The sequence below is a fragment of the Etheostoma cragini genome, chromosome 9, assembly GCF_013103735.1.
Source record: "Etheostoma cragini isolate CJK2018 chromosome 9, CSU_Ecrag_1.0, whole genome shotgun sequence".
Taxonomy (NCBI): Eukaryota; Metazoa; Chordata; class Actinopteri; order Perciformes; family Percidae; genus Etheostoma; species Etheostoma cragini.
This window is the reverse complement of record NC_048415.1, coordinates 13,697,453-13,717,912: the sequence shown is the minus strand read 5'-3', so window position 1 is coordinate 13,717,912 and position 20,460 is coordinate 13,697,453. Positions and strand designations below refer to the sequence as shown.

The following is a 20,460-nucleotide window of genomic DNA, read 5'->3' as shown; positions in this document are numbered from 1 at the left end:
AGACAGACACACAAACAAACACCAATACTTGTGAAACTCTAAACGGGGTGCGGCCAACTGTTGATTGACTCAACCTGTGTGCAGCTTTTTGTGGTCACCATGAGTTCTTGTATGTGCATGTGTGTGACACCTATGGGTGTATCCATCTTCTTTGTTCATAATTACACCAACCATAGTCAGATAGATGTTTGGCGACATTTTCCCTACCTATTACACAGTCTTGTGTCTTGTTTGAAATCAGAGGAGTGGTCAAAAATGAAATCGGGAATTAGTAAATCCTCTAAAATGTCTGAATAAGTCTTACATTCCTTGAACAACTTACTGTGGAAGTATGCAAACTGAAGGTAGTCGTAGTGCAGAGGAAGGTAGTTCTCCATGGGTGAGAGGCGGCCTGGCCGGGTGGCGAGGTCTCGAACACACTCGTGTTCACAGTGCAGCACCTGAGTAAAGTGATCTGCAAAAAATAGTTTCAGATCATCAGCTTATCTTTGAGATAGCAGCATGTGGCATTTAGCTTCTTATTATGTTAAGTGTTGGTTTAGAGGCTACATACCAAATATACTGATTAGCCAATTGGTACATTCAATCCAAAACATTTATATAAGCATCCACTGACAGTAAACCCTATTTCTTAAATATTCCTGCAGGCAGGCAGGCAGGCAGGCAGTAGATGTCTTGTTTACACAGTTGTGACAAAACTATTGTTTTGGTTGACTACAAGATAAATAATGGTTTTATTTTAATTTTTCTTTTTTACAGCACAGTTTTAAAGAGTTAATTGTTAACATAATACCAGAACAGTGGCCACCAGCTTCCATTACAGAGTGTTTACACTACAATTACAGTTAGTTATATGACTAATACCGCTGGGCCTATTGAGTCAGTTATGAGACCTTCTGGGGTATGTTGTAAATGTAATGCACAGATGCACTATGGTCACTACCAGAGGCGTAACACATTCTGGGCCCTGTAGAAAGGCATTCTCTACGGGCCCCTCAATGCATACGCAGCTATTTCTTCTAGCATCTTTTTGGGCCCTCCTCACATTTCCACCCCCAGTCCGACAGCCCTGATCACTACTGTATGGTCTCATGCCCACAGCCATTAACTTTGCTGAGATCATTGGTGTAATGTTGGCTCAGGGTTAAAGGACCACTTGAAAAAAAGCTGCGAAACAATGAACTTGTTAGCATTACCGTCAGTCTAATTGCAGCAGATCTCAAGCTCATGACACAAATTTCTTTAGACTACAGACAAACCGGTTTGGCCATTTATTTATCTACATAGATTCACACTGAACAGGAGAGCATTTAATTATTTGTCCATATGCTGTAAATAATAAGAACTGTGTATAAAACAAATGTCGATAACGGTGTCTGTTGTTTGCTGTTGTCCAGTTTCAGTGAATCGTCTGTTATGGAAAAAAACACTGAAATGAGTTCCACTTGATAAGCTGTAGTAAATCAAATATGTCATTATGTTGTTCCCTGTCTCTATGAAGTAGATCAACTAAATGTTCTCTTTTTAACAGTAAAATGCTTCCATGTCTTTGTCTTCCCTGAGGGATTGACAAACAACAGGATTTATCACCACCTGTGGAACAACCGATTTTACAGGGTGCGACATATCATTTCCTTCATGTCCCCGGGAGAAGAGCCAGCAGATCGGATGAGAGCATGCTTGTCTGTGTGTTTGGTGTGCGTGAATGTACAGTGAGGTCACTCTTGAGCAGCTGCAGCGTAACTTTCCTCACCTTCAGACAGCAGTGTTGTGGTCTGCTTTGATCTCTTCAAGGTGCTCAGAGGAGCAGAGTTATAAAATGTTTTTAGGCTTAGAATCATGCAGGACTGTAAAGGGTATGTTTTTTTTTCTTGGGAAAATTAAACCGCTACACAAGGAAGTCATTCTATGAAAAACTTTCCCTTCTATTTAACTCACACAACCGATTATATTACTCCCACAAAAAACACAAGTACATCTCAACCTAAATAAACATCATAATCACAGACTCTTCTTTAATGATGATATGGAAAATAATCCCATGCTTGTAAATCAAAGAAAGCACGGCCAAAACTAATTAGCCTTCGTTTCTGTGTTTATGCAAGCTCGGCCATACATATTTGAAACAAAGCCCACTTGTCAGCAATTAAGCTGCGGCTACTGCAAAAAACCCGTCTCAATTTCCAGAGAGAATGGCCTGATTTGTGTCATCAAAAGCCCCACCGACCAAAGTAGATGTGTATGTATAACAGTATAATCACATAATTATGAGCTGGTGCTGTGTTGTGGATACATGCATGCCTCCACATTTAAAAACGCCTGATTCTACATCGGAAGACATTTGAGGCTGATTACTATGTTGTAAACAAGTTAAAATAATAACACAGTGCATAAAAGGTGAGCTTAATGCTCGTTATTTATGAAGCTCATTAAAAATGTATGACCAATAGTTGGTGATGGAATAACACTAAGGCTCTAACAGTAACTACCAGTTTGAAGAATGCCAGTGGCTGCTGGGCTGATCTGCAACTGTCTTATAGTGACCTCTGTTGATCAGCTGCTCTTAGTGTGTTTAGGGAGAGGGAGAGGTGCAGTTTTCTATACCATATCATAGCTGAAGAATGCATTGGCCCTTCTGTTCAGACAGACATTGTTTTTTTTATTGTCATTGTTTTATGTCCTTAAGGTATAAAAGGGCAGATTACTTATAATAAACAAAATAGTAATTAATTAGTTGCCCACTCTGGTCAAATTTACACCACTGTACCAAAAAATACTGGAAGCTGTAACTGAAAGCATGGACTGTGAAATGAAATGGCTACAAGGTGGTGTGTTCAGGTGTTAGTAGAAAGCTCTAAAACCTAAAATTGAAAGACTCACCTGCCAAACAGTCTCGCATTAACAAGCTATACTGTCAAACTAAGAAAAAAATAAAATAATGTAATGTATTGATTAAGTGTAGAGCGTATACGGCTCTGGATATGTATGTATGTTTGTTAGTGTAGTGAGTTTGTTAAAAAAAAATACAGTGCCAATACTCAAAAAATCTATATATTGATTCGGCCAATTAGTTATAGTCTGGCATGTGTCATCTGTATTATGATATCACGTTTGAATACATCTTAATTACATCTTAAGTAGAGTGTAGTAGCTCCCAAAGGTCTGAAATGCAATCTCACACATTTAAGTAATATCAGTGATCAGAAAATGAACAACTGAAGGAAGTCTGTGGGACATAATCCAACATCTGTGTAAGGGACCTGATGTCTATGTCCTTGCCTGTGTTTGTTTCCCCCACAGATTACACTGTACTGGCCATGCTCCTATTTTTACCTATACATCTGATGTGAAGCCTTTGCAGGTAGACATTTAATTACACCTTTTTATCTCCACACAATTTAAGTCCAAAGCACTGACATATACAGTAAATCACTGTCTTCAAACATGTGGAGAGCCAGTAAAAGCTGATGAAAACAAATACTATTAAAATAATTTGAAGCTCAAATGTAGCTAAGAGTCTATACTTCTTTTTCTATACATCTTTTAGAAGCATTTTGGGCCTTTTTCTTACAGATGGAAATTTCTAATGCAACATCTTAATAAAAACACATATGCAATTAAACACAAATCTTTATGGCTGTAATCCCTCGTCTGTCCTAAATGACCCAGGGCCAAGCCACTGCCAGGGACATTTGATTACATAGTGAACATGAAGGGTGTTGTTTGGCCTTGTCTAAGCAGTACAGTCAGACGTGTTGGTGGATAAGTCAGAGCAAGTTGATAAAATGCTCCACAGCAAGTCTCATTCCTTTCATCTAAGAACATGTAATGAACTTTTCAAGATTAACCAAAGACAGGAAAAGAAATGCCTGTCAGAGGACGGTGTGTCTAAGAATTTATACACAGTGGTATTTACCAATCAACGGAAAATACAAGGCAGGGTTTCTCAGAAGGCAGAGAACATCTGAGCAAGCTTTAATGCATTGATGTGGTCAAATAAGACATCATTCATTTTAGCAATAAAATATCCCAATATCCTATTATGCCAGCTGTCATATCAACATATAGTCAGCATCAACATGTTGTTATGGATGTAACACATAAAGGGTGTAATTCATTTAAACCACAACCTAAACAAGAAAGTCCTAGTTCTACAATTAGAAACTTCAATAGTTAATTATTGCTCTGATTTGCCATTTTTCAGAATAAATACAGTTGATCACACAAACAAATTATATCCAAAATCCACATCATGTCCATGTGCATGCTGGGATTTTATTGCAATATGTGTGGCCTTATTAGAACCTTGGTTATTTAAATCACATGTTTTGTGCTTGAGGATAAATAAAAGACAGATGAATGTTAACAGTTTTCTGTTGTAGTAAACATGTTCAGAGGTTGGCTCTTACCTGATACAAGTTCATGGAGGCTGTAACGGTAGCGGAGGTAGTCGTAGCCCTCAAACTTCTGCGGCCATTGACACAGAGCCCGGCACTCTAAATCTGCTTTATAGTACTCCACCAAAGCCTCTTCAAAGAGAGCGATGGCTCCTTTGTAGTTGCCTTTATCATACAACCTCACTGCTGCCGCGAAGGAGCGCTGTGATAGAGAAGAGATGGATCATAAGAGTTAGGAAGGCGTATTTATGACCTCCATTGTTGTTCAGCAAAGGTCTTTATGTTAGACCTGTGTGTTGAAGTATTTACCTTTGACATTTTCATAAGCAAATATTTGTTGGTCACTTTTAATGTCAACCTGTGACCATTCATAAAAGTTTTTTACATGTCCTGTGGTGCACATCAAGGTCCCTGCAGTAGCAATGATCCATTGTTTGGAGCTGAGTGAACAGCTGCCAAAAAGGATTCCCATAGGAATACATTTAATATATGATCTAATGTACATTGATTTATGCTCCCCAAAGAAAAGTTGCTTTGGACAGGAAAGTGGAAGTTACAGACACACAATAACTTCAAATATCACTAAAGTTTACTTGAGGTACAGCTATAAATGGCATAATAAGGTAGTAGGGTTTGTACTGAGCGTGAATCTTCTACGAGAAGGGGTGAAGAACTTGTATGAGCTTGACTTGAAGATAAAGAGATAATAGAGGGACAGACAGTGGAATGAAACTGGAAATGAATAAGAGCACAAAGGATCCAAAACTCTGCAGCTTCACCGCAACCAGCACTATGTGAGTTTCCAGTTATTAAACTTTACGGTTCATTAACACAAAGGACCCTTTATACAGGGACAACAGCTGCATTTTTTCCTTTGGAAAGACGTGAAGAAGAAAAAAATGCCAGACGTTTGGCCAGGATTGAAAAAAGATGGCAGCAGGTTACAGTAATGATCTGACACATGCTCGGGTGTCAATATCCATATCCAAACCTGCATATTAAAATTTCCTGGCTTACCTGATGAGGTCGAGCTTCTCGGTCTACAAAGTGGTCCTCCTTAACGCCCTGCAGATCTTTGTACTGCTCCAGGTTCTGGCCCATCTCCACATGTTCTGGGTTGGCTTGGAAATAAGTGTGAGCCGCAGCCGCTGCCTTTTCAGGCTGCTTCAACTAAAGAGAGAAACAGAAAAAGAAAGAAAGATGTTTTTAAAATAATAATAATAATAATAATAATAATAATAATAATAATAATAATAATAACAGAACAGACTTCAGTACTGTGGCTGAGCTTTCTGTACACCTGTGCATTTAAGACACACGTTAACCTGTTTAGTTGAAGTTAAAATCAGTCATGACATGTGAAATTAAGGACTTTTGAACTGCAAGAATAAGGTGTTTGTACAGTACAAGCCCTCAAGTGTTTCTTTTTTTAATAGTTTTAAACGTTGTTAACAAGATTCAAAATGTAAACAGAAACAGACTGACAGGTCTCCATTGTTTAAAACTGCATAGAAATTGCCAAAGTTCATATGCTACGCTGAATCTTTGCTTTTTTTTTTTTTATATGGAAAACAGACAGACAGTCTGCAGACGTTCTTCTGAAACCGCTCCTGCAGGATGACTAGACCGCTCGCCAAAATACAGAACAACTGAGCAGATTTACAGCTACGCACCCTTCGCATTCCACATCCTGTCATTAGAGAGAGCCGTCATGATTGCAGCTAATATGACAGATGAGGTCTCTGCACTCAAAACATACGAACGTGACAGATGTTGGCATTATTAAAGTTCAATAATCACCACAGGCAACCCACAAAAACACATTAAGGAAGAAACTGTTTACTGTTGAAGACAAGAGAAAAACTAAGGGACAAAGAATTGTGTGTTGATGTGCGTGTTCATTCAGTTCATTAAATGACAGAAAAGAGTGCAAATGTCTTCAAATGTCCAAAACTATTTATTTTACAATGATGAGAAACAGAAAAGAGAAAATGCTCTCAATGGCCTCCAGCTCACCCAGTAGGAGCATTCACCCCATGTTGGCTGAGTCCTGCAGCGGCGCAGGTTCAAATCCAGCCGCCTGCCCTTTGCTGCACTTCATGCCTATCCACTATCTCTATGTAATAAAAGTAAAAGCCCTACAAAATAATCCAAAAGAAAGAAAATGCTCTCATAGGATAAGTCAGATTGATGAGTAACGCTTCAATCAAAATAGTTGCTCATTAATTTTCTTTGATTGATTAATTGACTAATAGTTTCGGTCTCTCGATTGGATGTCCATCTGTCAGAATAGTGAAATTGTCTAAAAAAAAAAAAATAGCAATAAACAGCGCCCTACAAAATAATTTTCCGGGTCCAGATACGTATATTTCAAAACAAAATCATAATCTAGCCAAATATTTAATGGACTTATCCCTGGTGATGACCTCTGATTGTAACATCTTTCTGAGGTTTCTACTTTTCCTGTTTATGACTCCTTTTGGGGGAGCACAGGTGGCAAGTAGTAAAATAAGTGAGAAGTTAGCAAGAAAGACGATACTCCACATCCCCACCATGACCACAGCTTTCCTTTAACATCTAAGGAATGTGAACCTCTGCTCTCTGGTATTACACAACACACAACAGTTGTGGATCTGCTCTCAGCAAATAAAGCTCAGTTAAGAGATCCCAGATGTCTGGTGTAAGCTAGTTTCTTGTAGCTTTAAGGTGCGTTTTATCCATCAAAAAACACATATTTATTTTGGAAGAACTCAACCATCCGAACATTCCTAGTCCCTATATCAGATAAGATCCTAATAGTGATCAAGCCTCAACGTGGGTTGCCTTACACAACCACTTTCCACAATAACGCTTTGATGCACAGGTCCATGAACTCAACGCAGTTATTACACTCAAGGGAAAAGCAGTTAAAGATGCATGCTGCACTTGTTACCTTTGTTGCATGCCAAATCTTTTTTTTTTCTTTTTTTTCTATCCATTCTTTAGAACACAGTACTTACAACTAATCATAAATAATTTATAAAAAAAACAATAGAGTTGGGGTGGGTTTGACAGTAACTGAACTGGGTAAAAAGTGAGTTATGCAGGAAACAGAAGGTGATGACATGCAGAGAAAAGAAAATCAGATACAGAGAGGTGAACGTAGACAAGGTTACAGACTGAGCTTGTTCTCTTGTGAAGGCGTTGAACACCTCTTGCAGCAACATAATCTCAGAGACATCTTACTGCATTTGATTAAATCATTTGTGTTCCCAACAGGTGTTGGGAAACAAATGTAAAGCAGATCTCAGTGTTTCATAGTCGAGAAGGTCACTCTGGCACGGCTGCCAAAAACATCTCCGGCTGAGAGAGCTTCCCAACACACTTATCCCTGTGTTTTGCCACTCAGCACTAATTCACATTTGCCAAGACATACATTTGTTTTTGTGAAAACCTTTGTGCTTTTTTTCATAGGGTGAATTAGCAAGATAAACCTTGGGAATTCCCACATTTATACAAGATTTGGGAAATCTGTAGTTCAAGAATAGAATGACCACCTGCACACCGCTGAATGTAGGACAGACAAACCCATGCAGATACAAAAACAAAGCACATTGTGTTCCACAAAGTCTGCACAATACATCATAAAAGACAAACTGGTCTGGTTGAAGAAGCAGAATGCCTTTTTTCTTACAAACAACCCACATCTATGTGAAGTATTACTCCCTGTGAAATACTATTTGGTCTCTTTCATCTGGCAGCAGAAGAGACAGGAAAGAAAAGCCCAGCCGGACATGCGTGGTTGCCCGTGAAAGGCAAAGAGTTGAGGTGGCATCGAGTGCAATCCTGGTCAGATCACCTGGCTGGAACCACAGGGAGACGTACCTTGACAGCTACGGCAGGTGAGTGGCACATATCGTGCACTGCATTCATGTGCGCTGCATGACACGTTTAATTAAATACTGTATTTAACAGCTGAAGAACAAATCTAACATTGAATAAAAGTTCAGATAATTAAAAACTTAGGTATATTTATATTTTCCTATTCACATTGATTACCCGCCCAACACATAAAATGTGATGCCATGGTGCTATATTTTGATTGAGAGAGACAGATTCACATTCACCAACAGCAGTTGAATTCATCATAAAGCTAGAATGACTGAGATCTTACAAAATATACAAATGTAAATCACATCAAGTGAAGAAGAAATAGACTGCACATTAAGGAAAGTGAGGAAACCAAAAACTCAGCTGCAACACTTGACGACACAGTAAAACGTGGAATGCATTAAATGCTGATTTAATCGATGTAAGTAGATCTGAGGGTGGATTTTGTTTTCCTCCAACTGATGCCGCAATCTCAAGCACACAACCCAGCTCTATCAAGTGTCCTTTGCTTCTGCGTTCCTGACAAAGTCTCCTCAAGAATAGCTCCTTAAAGATGCTATTGTGAACTTTGCTTTACTGAATTTGATAATCATCTGCTGATATGTTAATTCAAATCTCCCGGAGACTAAACAGCAATGATGATAGCGGCTCTGGTGAACAAAGGAGACAAGAAGTAAGGGCGAAATTAGACTGCAGCCACGGACCAGCACTCACCTCCCTCCACCTCCTCTGGCTCCGTTTGCCCTCTGCCCCTGGGGGGATAACCTGGCTCAGGCCATCCCAGCACAAACACAGCTGTGGACGGCCATTGCCAGATCTATTGTCTCAAGACTAGACATCCTAAAACCTGGGGAAGCCTTAAACATTGGAGGGTCACTATGTTTTTCCACTTCTATCACTGATTGTTCACAGTCACGAATAACATTATGCTTTTGGGACACTTATTAAAAAAAAAAGAAAAAAAAGAGAACAAAACCTTAATAAAATTAAAGCAATTAAAATAAAAGAAAAAATACGTATCTGGAACAGTTAGGCCAAAGAAAACAAGACCAGATCTACAGTGTGTTTTGGTGTATGACTCACACTTTGGTGATAATATATTTACAATCATATTTAACAGCACCTCAGCCCACTACTACTTTATGGAGACAGATAATTCAACATGGAGGATTTCTGGGAGTCAGCGTGCTGTACCAAACTGTCAAAAACCCCAAAACAGTCCAAGCTTGGAGATTCTGAATTGAAAACACATGCTCATATATCAAGCAGAGCAGAGTGAGAGGTTGAAACACCCCCTCTGGATGACAAGAAATCCATCATGGGTTTGAAGTGAGATTGCCATCATACTGAATAGTGGAATGGAAAACAATACAGCCTAACAGTTGTGTATTGGTAAATCAAACTACTTGTCTCTCCTGTGTCCGCTGCCACAGAGGAGAAAATGGATACTAAGAAAGTAAGTTACTTTCTTTTGTACACCTTTGCCATGGTGCTACTTCTCTCTATAGAATTGAAAGGTATTAATTAAATCAAAGTATGTGTTCAATTGTTTTTCAACATGCCAGTCACTTTGATCCAAATACACTAACAATTTGACACCGATTTTAACTCTATCACTGAATTCTGACAATACAAGATTTAAAGGGGATGTATCATGCTCATTTTCAGGTTCCTTCTTGTAATTTGGGTTTTTACTGGAACATGGTTACATGCTTGAATTGCTTGCTGAATCCTGTTTTCTGATCAAGATCTCCCACAAAAAAACGGACTGTTTTCTTATTGTACTGATTGTAGATCGATAAGCTCTCCAGATACCCAAATATATGAGCATGAGCACATACATTTGAAATAACAGCAACTCTAAAACTCTGCCATTAAAAGCAAACACATTGAACTTTGAACACATTCAGAAGTGTACATCTTGTACCACATGAGTGCATTTTTCCTCTCACATGAATTTCAAAGGAGCACCTGTAGAGGTGAATAACTACCACTCAGTCTGAGCCCACAGTTTGCCCTCCTCATTAAAAAGCAACCTGTGTTAGAGCTGCTGGACTGCCCTGCCACTCTGAGAGAAGTGCTCTTGATGTGGGCACTGAGGAGTGCCAATGCAAACGCACATTTGCATGTCTTTCTGCTCCGGGCCTCCTGCTTGATTCACAGGTATGTAAATAGGCCTGGGCCGGCGCCACAGATGCAGAGATGATGTTGTGACAAAAAGCACGTATCCCAATGCCACAAACAAGCATGGAAACAGTTACACAGATGGCTTGTCAGAGGCAGAAATACCAGCCAAAGAAATTAGAGAGGAGCTGGCAACAAGTGGTCAAATCTGGCAACCGGAGCCTGGAAGACTTAAGAGACTGTTTCAGAGAGTTACTACAGTTCCCAAGAGGTTAGACAAGTCTCTTAATAGAGAAAGGTTAGTGTTCAGGTTAACACTGGACACAAAAACAGCTGCTATAAATCAAAAGACATACATGTGCAGTAGGAAATTTAAAGTGTCCTTTAGACCTCCTGCAGAAGTCCAATGGGGCTTTCACACTGCCGTACGGTAACTCGCAGCGGAAGCTGTTCTGATCGAGCAGAGACGGAATAAAGTGCTTGCAGCCCACATTGCTCACACAGATTTGACTCTGGCGGCCAGACTTCACCATGGCAAGAGCAAACACTTTTCTTTTTGGGAACGCTCTTAAAACGTAGGGGGTTTCAATCAACAATACATGAACACCATTCCAGTCTGAACACGACTTATGTGCTGCTGCAATCAATCAATTAAATCAAGGCTGCTTTTTAAGGCCAGCGAAGGGAGGGAGGTGGTTTCTGCCTTACAAATGTCCATGTGATACAGCTTTTAAGCAATGTTCTACAGGGGAACTATCACGTTACTAGACATACCATACAACTAAAAATCTTTTCAGCTAAACCTGAGCTTGTAAAAACTGTTAAAGAGGATGGAAAGAACATAAAGCTTGTCGACACATTAAAGTACATCTCTGATCAGTATTGAAATGGACAGCAGACAGATAATAACTGCCAAGAGCTATAGACTTATAGGACAGACATACAGTATTTACTGCACAGCTGGGCCCTAAACATTCCAGACCGTTTGTCTAAGGAGCACAGAGTGTTTTAATGGGAGGAATATTTATTTCTCTGTAAACACAATAGTCCTTTTTTCTGACCAGAACATCAGCAACGTTTACTGTTACTAAACTAATATTTGTGTCATGAAGTGTACGGTCCGAGGCATATTCCTCACAAAGGTAGTTTTCCCCGGACAAGCAAGTAAACCACATAATTACCAGTCTTTGGTTTGACAGAAAACGAAATGTGCAGACATAACAAAGCCAAACATTTTAGCAGTTTAGACACAACATGTGGTGAATTTTATGATGCGAGATGATAGTCCGTGTTTGAGTTTTCGACCTAAATGGATCGTGTGCAGGAAATACACTAAGAGAATGGTTGTTACTTCCTGTCCGGCTGCAAGCTCATTAGAAGGGCTAAGTATCAACACTCAATACTTGGTTTTTACTGGTACCACTAGAACTGTGTCTGCAGAACAGACTATTGACAACTGTCAAGCACACTTTATTAGAGTTCTTGTACAGCTACTTGTGTTTAGACAACATTTTAAGTTTGACGAGTTTAGATTTTGTTAAATGATAAAAAGGTTTTATTTCTCAAAGTAAGGTATTAAAAAAGTATTGTGTTGCATTTTTATTGTAATATGGATTAGAGCTACAACGATATGACACTCGAAAGAAAATAATGAGCACCTACTTTCTCAAGCAAAAATGTCCAACATTGTGGGGACGTTTTTACGTGATCTGACATCGTACTACATTTAAAGGGGATGTTGTCAACAGAGGGCTGGGATTAGCTCCACAAAGCTCTTGTGGACCATTCGTCAATACTCACTAACAATTCATGTACGGAAAAACTGGCTATCAAGATGACGAACAGTAAATCTGATTACAACACACAGAGGGAGTGTGACTTTATTTTCTGGTCAGGATGCCATTGCTCCACTTTATCTTTACATAGCAAATATTTGTTTGCTGCTATTAATAATATTAATCTGAATGTTGAGTCCAGCCCCTTCAATATTTTGGGGTTTTGGTGTGTTGGCAGTTAAACAACGGCATTTGATAACGATACCTTGTGCTCTAGGATATTGCAATGGGCATCTTTGAGTCTCTTCTGACTCTTTAGACCAATCAATTCATCAGTTAACTGAGAAAATAAGCAGAATGATGGATAATCTAAATAATTGGCTAGTTCCAGCACTAGTATTGATTTACGAAATGTAGAAGTACACATGCTTACTTAAGTTTAAAGCTTAAGTAAGCATGTGGCCCTTTAGGAGGCCCGCACTTTGATATGAGAATCTGGTTGGAAAGAAGTTTTAGACCATTTCACAGTACTTGTAAATCATTAACAAATGGGAGTAGGACTGGGATTACATTTGTCTGGCGAGGAAAGCTGCTTACACCCCCTGAGATTTTTTATTGCCAGTCATAGCTGTAACAGCTACACTGAGAAAAGGCAATGGCACCAATGCATGGCACGAGAAACTCACTGTAGGAAAGTTTGTCTAAATGGCTGATTACCTCCCCATGAGGCGAGCGCCCAACTTCCTTTCACTTTGAATCATTTCAAAAGCACACAGAAGCACTTAGATTGACGCTTCAAGGAACTTCAGAAATTCCTGGAAGTCTGGAAAACAACTTATGTCTGAGTGTTTAAACTGGAAGGTTGTATTCTTTAAGACAATATGTAGACCCCCTATTCAACCAAACTTAGGTAGGGTTTGACAAGATGAAGACGACACATGCTATACCTGCACATGTGTCCAAACGCAGAGGAGAACACTGAAATATACGCAAAGGGTGCTTGTGCTGTTTGTCTGATGTTAATTGGTCCGGAAAACATTACAGCCTCTACAAATGAACCTCTCCATCATGCCACCCTTACGTCTTTCGATTCATTAACTCTGTAGTTTTGATGGACCAAAAGCTGCTTTGGTGCTTGCTTACTGTACACACAGGCCACATAATGTCTTAACTGTACACTGGAGGTGTGAATTAGTTGCTTGATAATCTCAGCTAAATGAACCAGACAAGGATTTGCTTTTGCTCTGCTTCTAAATCAAATAACACTTTAACACAAGACCTGGATTGTAACTCATATTTTTGCCTTGCCAGTCAGGAAGCCAGCCAGCCGGTTGGTCAGCGTGTGTATTACATGCAACATGGCTAACACGTTTAGCACATGCTGTGGAGGAAACAAATGAGGGGAGCGTTTCCTCTTAGTGATGTCATGGGTAAATGTTGTCCACCTTGATGTTATCCCTCCCTTTCCTCCTTGCTCTCTCCATCACACCAACCCTCTTTCTCTCATCTGTCCATCCTGCTGACAGCTCTGCACAGTGGTCTCTTTCTGCTTGTCCTCGCCCCACCCTGAGCGTGTTCCTTCAATAATGTCATGTCAAAGGAATGCCTGAAAAAGCCTCACTGCTGTCGCTGCTAAAAAGACTCTTTCATTACGCCGTGATAGACACAGGAGGCACGACGGGCGTTGCTCTTTCCTTCACCAGCCTCTATTCGTCCATATTAAAAAAATCCCTGGCAGGGAAATTGTACGTTGAAAAGAAAACAGTGGCAGAACAATAATAATGCCACTGTACACTGGATCAAACCTTTACTGTGGCTTGGTGTTGTGTGCCCAAGCTGTGTGCTCAGAAGCTGCCACAATGGCCTAAACTCATAAGGAACTCAGAATGTGGAACATGCGCACATCCAGAATCTATTAGTTATGAAAACACAGTTCACGTCCATTATGAGCTAATCTGGATCATGCAACTCAAACTGTTGTTTGTACATCTGTAGTTGTGTTTGCCTTGTGGCTGACATCATTTGGAGGTAGAGAGAAACGACTGCTTCTATTATCCTCTCCATCTCAGTGACAGCTCAGTTAAGGGGCACTATGCAGTTTTGGCCATTTCTTTGCTGTTTTCTCACTTTTTGCTCACAGGTTTCTCAATAGAGCTCCCTCTAGAGCTTCAGAATAGATATTTGGCAGCTCCTGTGTTTACTTGTGTCTGAACCCTCGCTTTCCTAGCTTTCTGCTTCTTTTTTGCTGCCTCAGCCATAACGACAGTGTGAAAAACTCGGGAAAAACTCCATCGCTACCTTGTTAGCCGGTTCCTGAAGAGGCGTATTTGTGCGATGCCGTTAAGCAATTCGTTACATCGCAAGACCTGATATCATGCGATACTTCTTGATGTTGAGTTCGGCAACTCACCAGACGAAAGTTGCAAGGATGTTTTTTTCCGTTCACGGATTGCTAGAGGGGAGCGAGACAACCACCATTCAACTCAAAAAAAGTCATTTAACCATTCCAATGACTTTCAAAGCTCGTCAGTTAAGGTAAATTAAGCTAAAAAAAACTGCATAGTTCCCCTTTAAGCTTTGTGGGAGTTAACACTGAGAGACTACACAATCTTTAACCCTAAGCTATCCCGGGGCCACCCGATACCACATTGGCTACTGTATCCTTAGTCAACCATCACACTCTTTCCCATGTCTGATCTTGCTTCCTGGGCAGTTTCAGGACACACAAGGCCAGCTTTGTGTTGAAACCTCAAAAACATAAGGTGTGTATGTTTTAAGTAGTGCAGACGGGGTGGAAAATCACCTAGAATATCTTCCTCCTTTTCCTTACCGCCTACATGCCCTCACCTCGACACCTCTCTCACGTTCCCTCCTGCCCAAAATAAAGTGACACACACACGCTTTTCTCTCAGGAACTTCTAAAAACAGCTGCACACGCCCACTGACCTACGTCTTATTTTTACGCTATAATCCTCTGATCTTATACTCCACCAGTTTCCACTCACATAAAGGTGTTTTTTTTCCAGACTGTAAAAACATAGTCTGACTGGCCCAAAAAATCTGAAATGTGTTTTGTCTCTCTAACTTTGCCTTTGGTTGAAGATGTGGTGTGTGTATCAAAGGTGTACACAGACTGGAACTAGAGCTCACACATGGGATACCACAGGTACTAGCAGTCTGCCAGGCCTCTACTGTGTTGCAATAGCTTGAAGGAACAGTTTGACATCTTGAGTTGTCTGTTGCTTTCTTGCTGAGAGTTCCGGTGTGACTACTTTTCAAGGCACCTAATATCGTTGACCATCTTGTATGTGTCCCATCCATTTATGCTGGTAAATCCCAATTCTTTCATGTTTTTTTTCATGGACATTGTAGTTTGTTTACACTCTCACCAAAATATTAATAATAATATATCTACGTTTTCTTTACATTGTGGTAAGCAAAACATGACCCTGCTTCCTAGTGGACACGTGAGTTACACTCCCAATCTGTTCAAGTATAACAAACACGTATCTGAACTGAATATATTTCCAAAAATGTCAAACTTTTCCTGTAACATGTTTGTCTCAGAAGTCACCACTATCCCAGCGTACATAACATGAGACCAAACCACATCAGAAATGTTCCTGATTTTCCCATAAAGCTCTAAAGATGAGGGGACTTCCCGTTTGAGAGGAACTTCACGAGGAGCAGCACATTTAAAGGAAACATTTACAAGCAGGCCACTCAGAGACAGGGGTTAAAGGTCACTCTCTCACATGAGCGTGGGCGCATTCAGCTTTTCCACTGTGCCTGGAAAGGCATCGGGCAGGAAAAATTAGAAAAGTTGAGCATGATGTGGTGTTTAAGTTTTAAATCTAAAGCAGGCAAATGTTTATTTGTGTTACAGGGTTTTCAAGAAAGAACAAAGGAAGACGCTATGAGGAACTGTGTGTGTGTGTGTGTGTGTGTGTGTGTGTGTGTGTGTGTGTGTGTGTGTGTGTGTGTGTGTGTGTGTGTGTGTGTGTGTGTGTGTGTGTTTGTTTGTGTGTGTGAGTGTTAGGCAGCTCCTACAGTAGGTGTGCCCCAGCAGACAATACCAGCATTCATCCAGCCACTCAGTTCTCACCCTGTCCGGCCCCACGTACCCTGGAGAAATATAAAATATATTTGTTCATGTTGAAATCAATCTGGTGGCATTACAAAATGCCCACAACACTCAGCTGAGAAACTGAAATGCAGCCAAAAAACATTGATGGGTGCAACAGAGGAGTTATACATTTGGAAACTATTGGAAGCTATCAAATATGTAGTTTGTCACTTTTAATGAAACATAAATCTACATATATAACTATTTTTGCATAAAACTGAGCACTCATAAGCAACGTCTCATGTTACGGAAAAATGTTAATCAGCATGGTTGATGAGAGGGTGGGCTGTCACACTAGAAACATCCTCTAAAAGACTTAAATCGCTGAGTGTCAGAAGATTTCTCCCCCAGATTAGAGTATGACAGGTTCAAGTGCCCTGGAGGAGTATTTCCTAGTTCAAACTTCAAACATGGTTCAGCCCCCCTCGCCGGTGAGGTAATGGATACATCTTTTTGGGGGGTTAAATCAAACAATGACAGAGCAGTCCTGTTCAATGTTTCACCACAAAATCAACCCATCAATCAAGTTGACACCCACTGAGCCCTGGGAAAAGTATGGAAAATGTCAAGGAATGGCCAAGAAATTAAGCAAATCAAGTCAAGCCTGCATGAATTAAGGAGTTCCTTCCTTCAGTCTCTTTCTAAAGCTGCTGGTGGTTTGCATGCTGAGACTAAGTTACCCAGATCACAGAGGGCAAAAATGACCATTATATGAAGCCTTCCAGCATCTCGGAGGGCCAGCTCAAGCGTTTCTAAAAACACAATTTTCCTGTAATGGGCCCTTTATAGGCTTGTCCATGCTTTCATCTTCAGTAGACTTGACTACTGCAACGGTGTCTTTCCAGGTCTCCCTAAAAAAATCAATCAGACAGCTGTAGCTGATTCAGAACGCTGCTGCTCAGGTTTTCACTAAGACCAAGTAAGGGGATCACATCACTCCAGTTCTTAAGTCCTTACTCTGGCTTCCCGTGCCTCAACTAATTTATTTCAAAATACTTTTGCTAGTTTATAAATCATTAAATGGCTTAGAGCCCAAAAACATTTCCGATCTGCTACTACACTACAAATCACCCGGATCTCTATAGGGTCATCTAGGACAGGTCTGCTTTCTGTCCCCAGAGTCAGAACTAAACAGAGGGAAGCAGCGTTCAGTTTCTATGCTCCGCATATCTGGAACAAATTTCCAGAAAACTGCAGATCCACTGTAACTCTCAGTTCTTTTAAATCAAAGCTGAATACCTTTCTTTTTGCTGTTGCCTTACTTTAAATGGTTGTTCATTTCTTTAATGTTTAATTTCTTATACTGCACTGTAACTTTTATTCTTGTGTTTTATCTGTTTTTATTTTTTTTAACTATTTTTGTGTAATACAATTTGAATTGCACTGTTGCTAAAATGTGCTATACAAATAAAGCTGCCTTGCCTCGTCCTGCTTTTCCCCATAATATAATAAATTCCCTTATAAAGTAAACATCATGTTCCCATTCCCTAAACAGATAAGATGGTGTAGGGTTTACAGTAAGTGTCTTTCCCTTTCACTACCTTTTCTGTATTTACACAGTTTAGTTCCCAGGTGGAGACCACCACTAGAGGATGCAACCGAATCCAGGATACGCTCCCTGTGGGGTTGAAAAGTCATACATTATGGAGGGGGAAGAAAGGTGAGATAAGCTTAGCGCTCAGCTGCAAAAGGGAGGCAAGAAATGGAGACACAGATCAGTCGAGTAAACACTCAGCGGGAGGTAAAAAAACAGGTTACAGCTCAGAAGCTATAAGCAGTGTTGAGTTTGGCTGCAGTGGCGAGAGACAAACTTGATATTTCTTGTCTCCCGTCTCTTCTTACAGCAAAACAGTGGACACCTGTAAGATCATGCAAGACTCAGCCTGGTCCGCTGGTCATTTGCATTGTTTCACTGATAAGGAGGAAGGCATCCAGCACCAGCTGAGATGATTCAGGTTGTTTTTCATTACAGAGCAAATCCAACATCTTGTTTAAATCTGGGACAATAGAGGGTGGCTTTCTGTGTTTTGGTCCCCAATAAAGAAAAGAAAAACAGCAAAAACAACAACAAAATCATTAAGACAAGTGTCAAGTGAACATAGTCTCTATAATAATAGTAAATAAATCACCGTGCACTAAATTCAGTAAGCTATAAAAGAAGAACAAAGTGTTGATTGTAAATTGCAATGACAGGCCGGAACCATTATTGTGGATAGAAGAAATTCTTGACATAGTTGGAAACCTAACCAACAACCAAGAAATGATTTAAGGTCCAACTGTAAAGACATCTGCATGAATATTTGCACAAACACACACACCCAGACACACACTTTTACATTCCCCCAGTGGGAGATCTTGGCACAGACTGCGCTCATTTGGCAGTAACAATAACTTTAAATTACTGCGAGTGCATTTTAACAGTCAAACTGCAATCTCCACATCTTGAGACGATACAAAAAGGTAATAAATCTTAAGTGGAACATTTGGGGGAAAAAGCTAAAAAGACCTATTTGAAGAAGTTTTTTCAGCCCGTCACTACTTGCCTCTGGGTTGCTGTTTTCAAAAACCCAGCCACGCTGCAGTGTCAGGGGGTTGACACCCCTTTGCATTTAATCTGGCTTTTTACACACACTTGCTGTGCATTACAGAGTGTGGACACGTGTGAGAAAACTGAAACATGTGAATTTGCATGTGTGAGAGGCCATGTCTGTCAGCTGGTGTGTGATCACTGGGTCAGCTGGGTGGTCATAACTCTTCTGTACGAGTGTGTGCACACTTAAGAACATGAGGAAAGTTAATGCAGAGAGCCGGGTGACACTGTTGCCTTGTAGAGAGAAAAATGAAACGTGAAAACAGTAGGTAAGGGGAAAAGCATCAATTTGGCAACTGCACAATATTTAGATTTTCAAAAAAAATCATAATTATAATGGTGGATAGTATATGTGATTTTGGACAGTATTTATATAGTGATTTTCTATGACCACTCAAAGAGCTTTACACACTACAGGCAGCATTCACCCCATTCACACACACATTTATACACTGGTGGCTGAGGCCGCCATACAATGCCAACATTTACACACCAACGCAATTTGGGGTTAAGTGTCTTGCCCAAGGACACTTCAACATGTAAACCTAGGCCAGGGTTTGAACCACCAAACTTTAATTGGTGGACGACTGCTCTACCTCCTATAGGCACCCCTGGATGTACTCTGAACATTGGCGGGCCATTCTACTCCACCGGTTTGCATTGTTTATTAGATAAGAGATGAATGTGCAGTGCGAATGTGCACACCTCACACTTCAGACTATAGGGTTTAATCCCGGGAAACGGGATTCCTGGGAATACACATCCGAACCAATTCCTGTTAAGAAAGAAATATAATAACAGGAAAACGGGGAAAAAATAGTTACACTTTAGGCGTAAATCAATCAGGCGGATCACGTGCGAAATATATGTGTCACTGCAGAACTATGCAAGTCCTTAGAATTGCCGTGAGAGTTCCAGTTCGGCATGCAGCAGCACTCTGTACAGGACAACAGGGTAACACTTTATAATAACCATCATTGTTAGATGGCAAATTGATAGTTAATTAATCTTTAGTTAATTGTCATTTAACTGTTAGCTAACTGTAATTTTACACACAAAGGTTTCCAAATATAGAGAAAGAAGTCAAATCTGTAGAGGAATTGTTCTTTGCCAACACATGAAGCCAGCATCCAGTCAGTGTATTTCTATTTGATCTTTCTTATTTTCCACATTAACCTCCTTTTAGCTGATGCAGGTAATTATGAAACTTTATGAACCCCACAGGGTGATAGAGCTAAATCTTTTCAAAAAGCCTTGAAAAGTGAGTTGTACTCACGTCATAAACACAACATGTTCCTTATGCTGCTGTCACATTGCACAGATCTAGTTTTCTTGACACACAGCATGCTGAATGGAATTCAGTCCAAATAAACTCATTATTTCTCTTTCTCTCTCACACACACACACACAGACACAAACACACACACACACACACACACACACACACACACAGACACACACAATAGTGATGTGTGTATGTGTGTATGCCTGTTTCCAAGTCATATCTATAAGCAGATGTTCTCCACAACAGTAAAATGATCACTGTGATGCATTCAGGAGAACTGTTATGTGCTCTGG

General features: G+C 40.2%; 1 protein-coding gene across 1 annotated transcript in view; it reads right to left on the bottom strand.

The window, feature by feature from the left end:
- p3h2 (prolyl 3-hydroxylase 2) overlaps positions 1-20,460 on the bottom strand; it is a 52,602-nt gene that overhangs the window by 9,963 nt on the left and 22,179 nt on the right. Inside the window, exons 2-4 of the mRNA XM_034881910.1 lie at positions 5,415-5,567; positions 4,410-4,599; positions 323-454 (exon numbers count right to left, since the gene is read on the bottom strand). Of these exons, the coding sequence (XP_034737801.1) occupies positions 323-454; positions 4,410-4,599; positions 5,415-5,567 (475 nt within the window). The remainder of the gene's footprint in view (positions 1-322; positions 455-4,409; positions 4,600-5,414; positions 5,568-20,460) is intronic.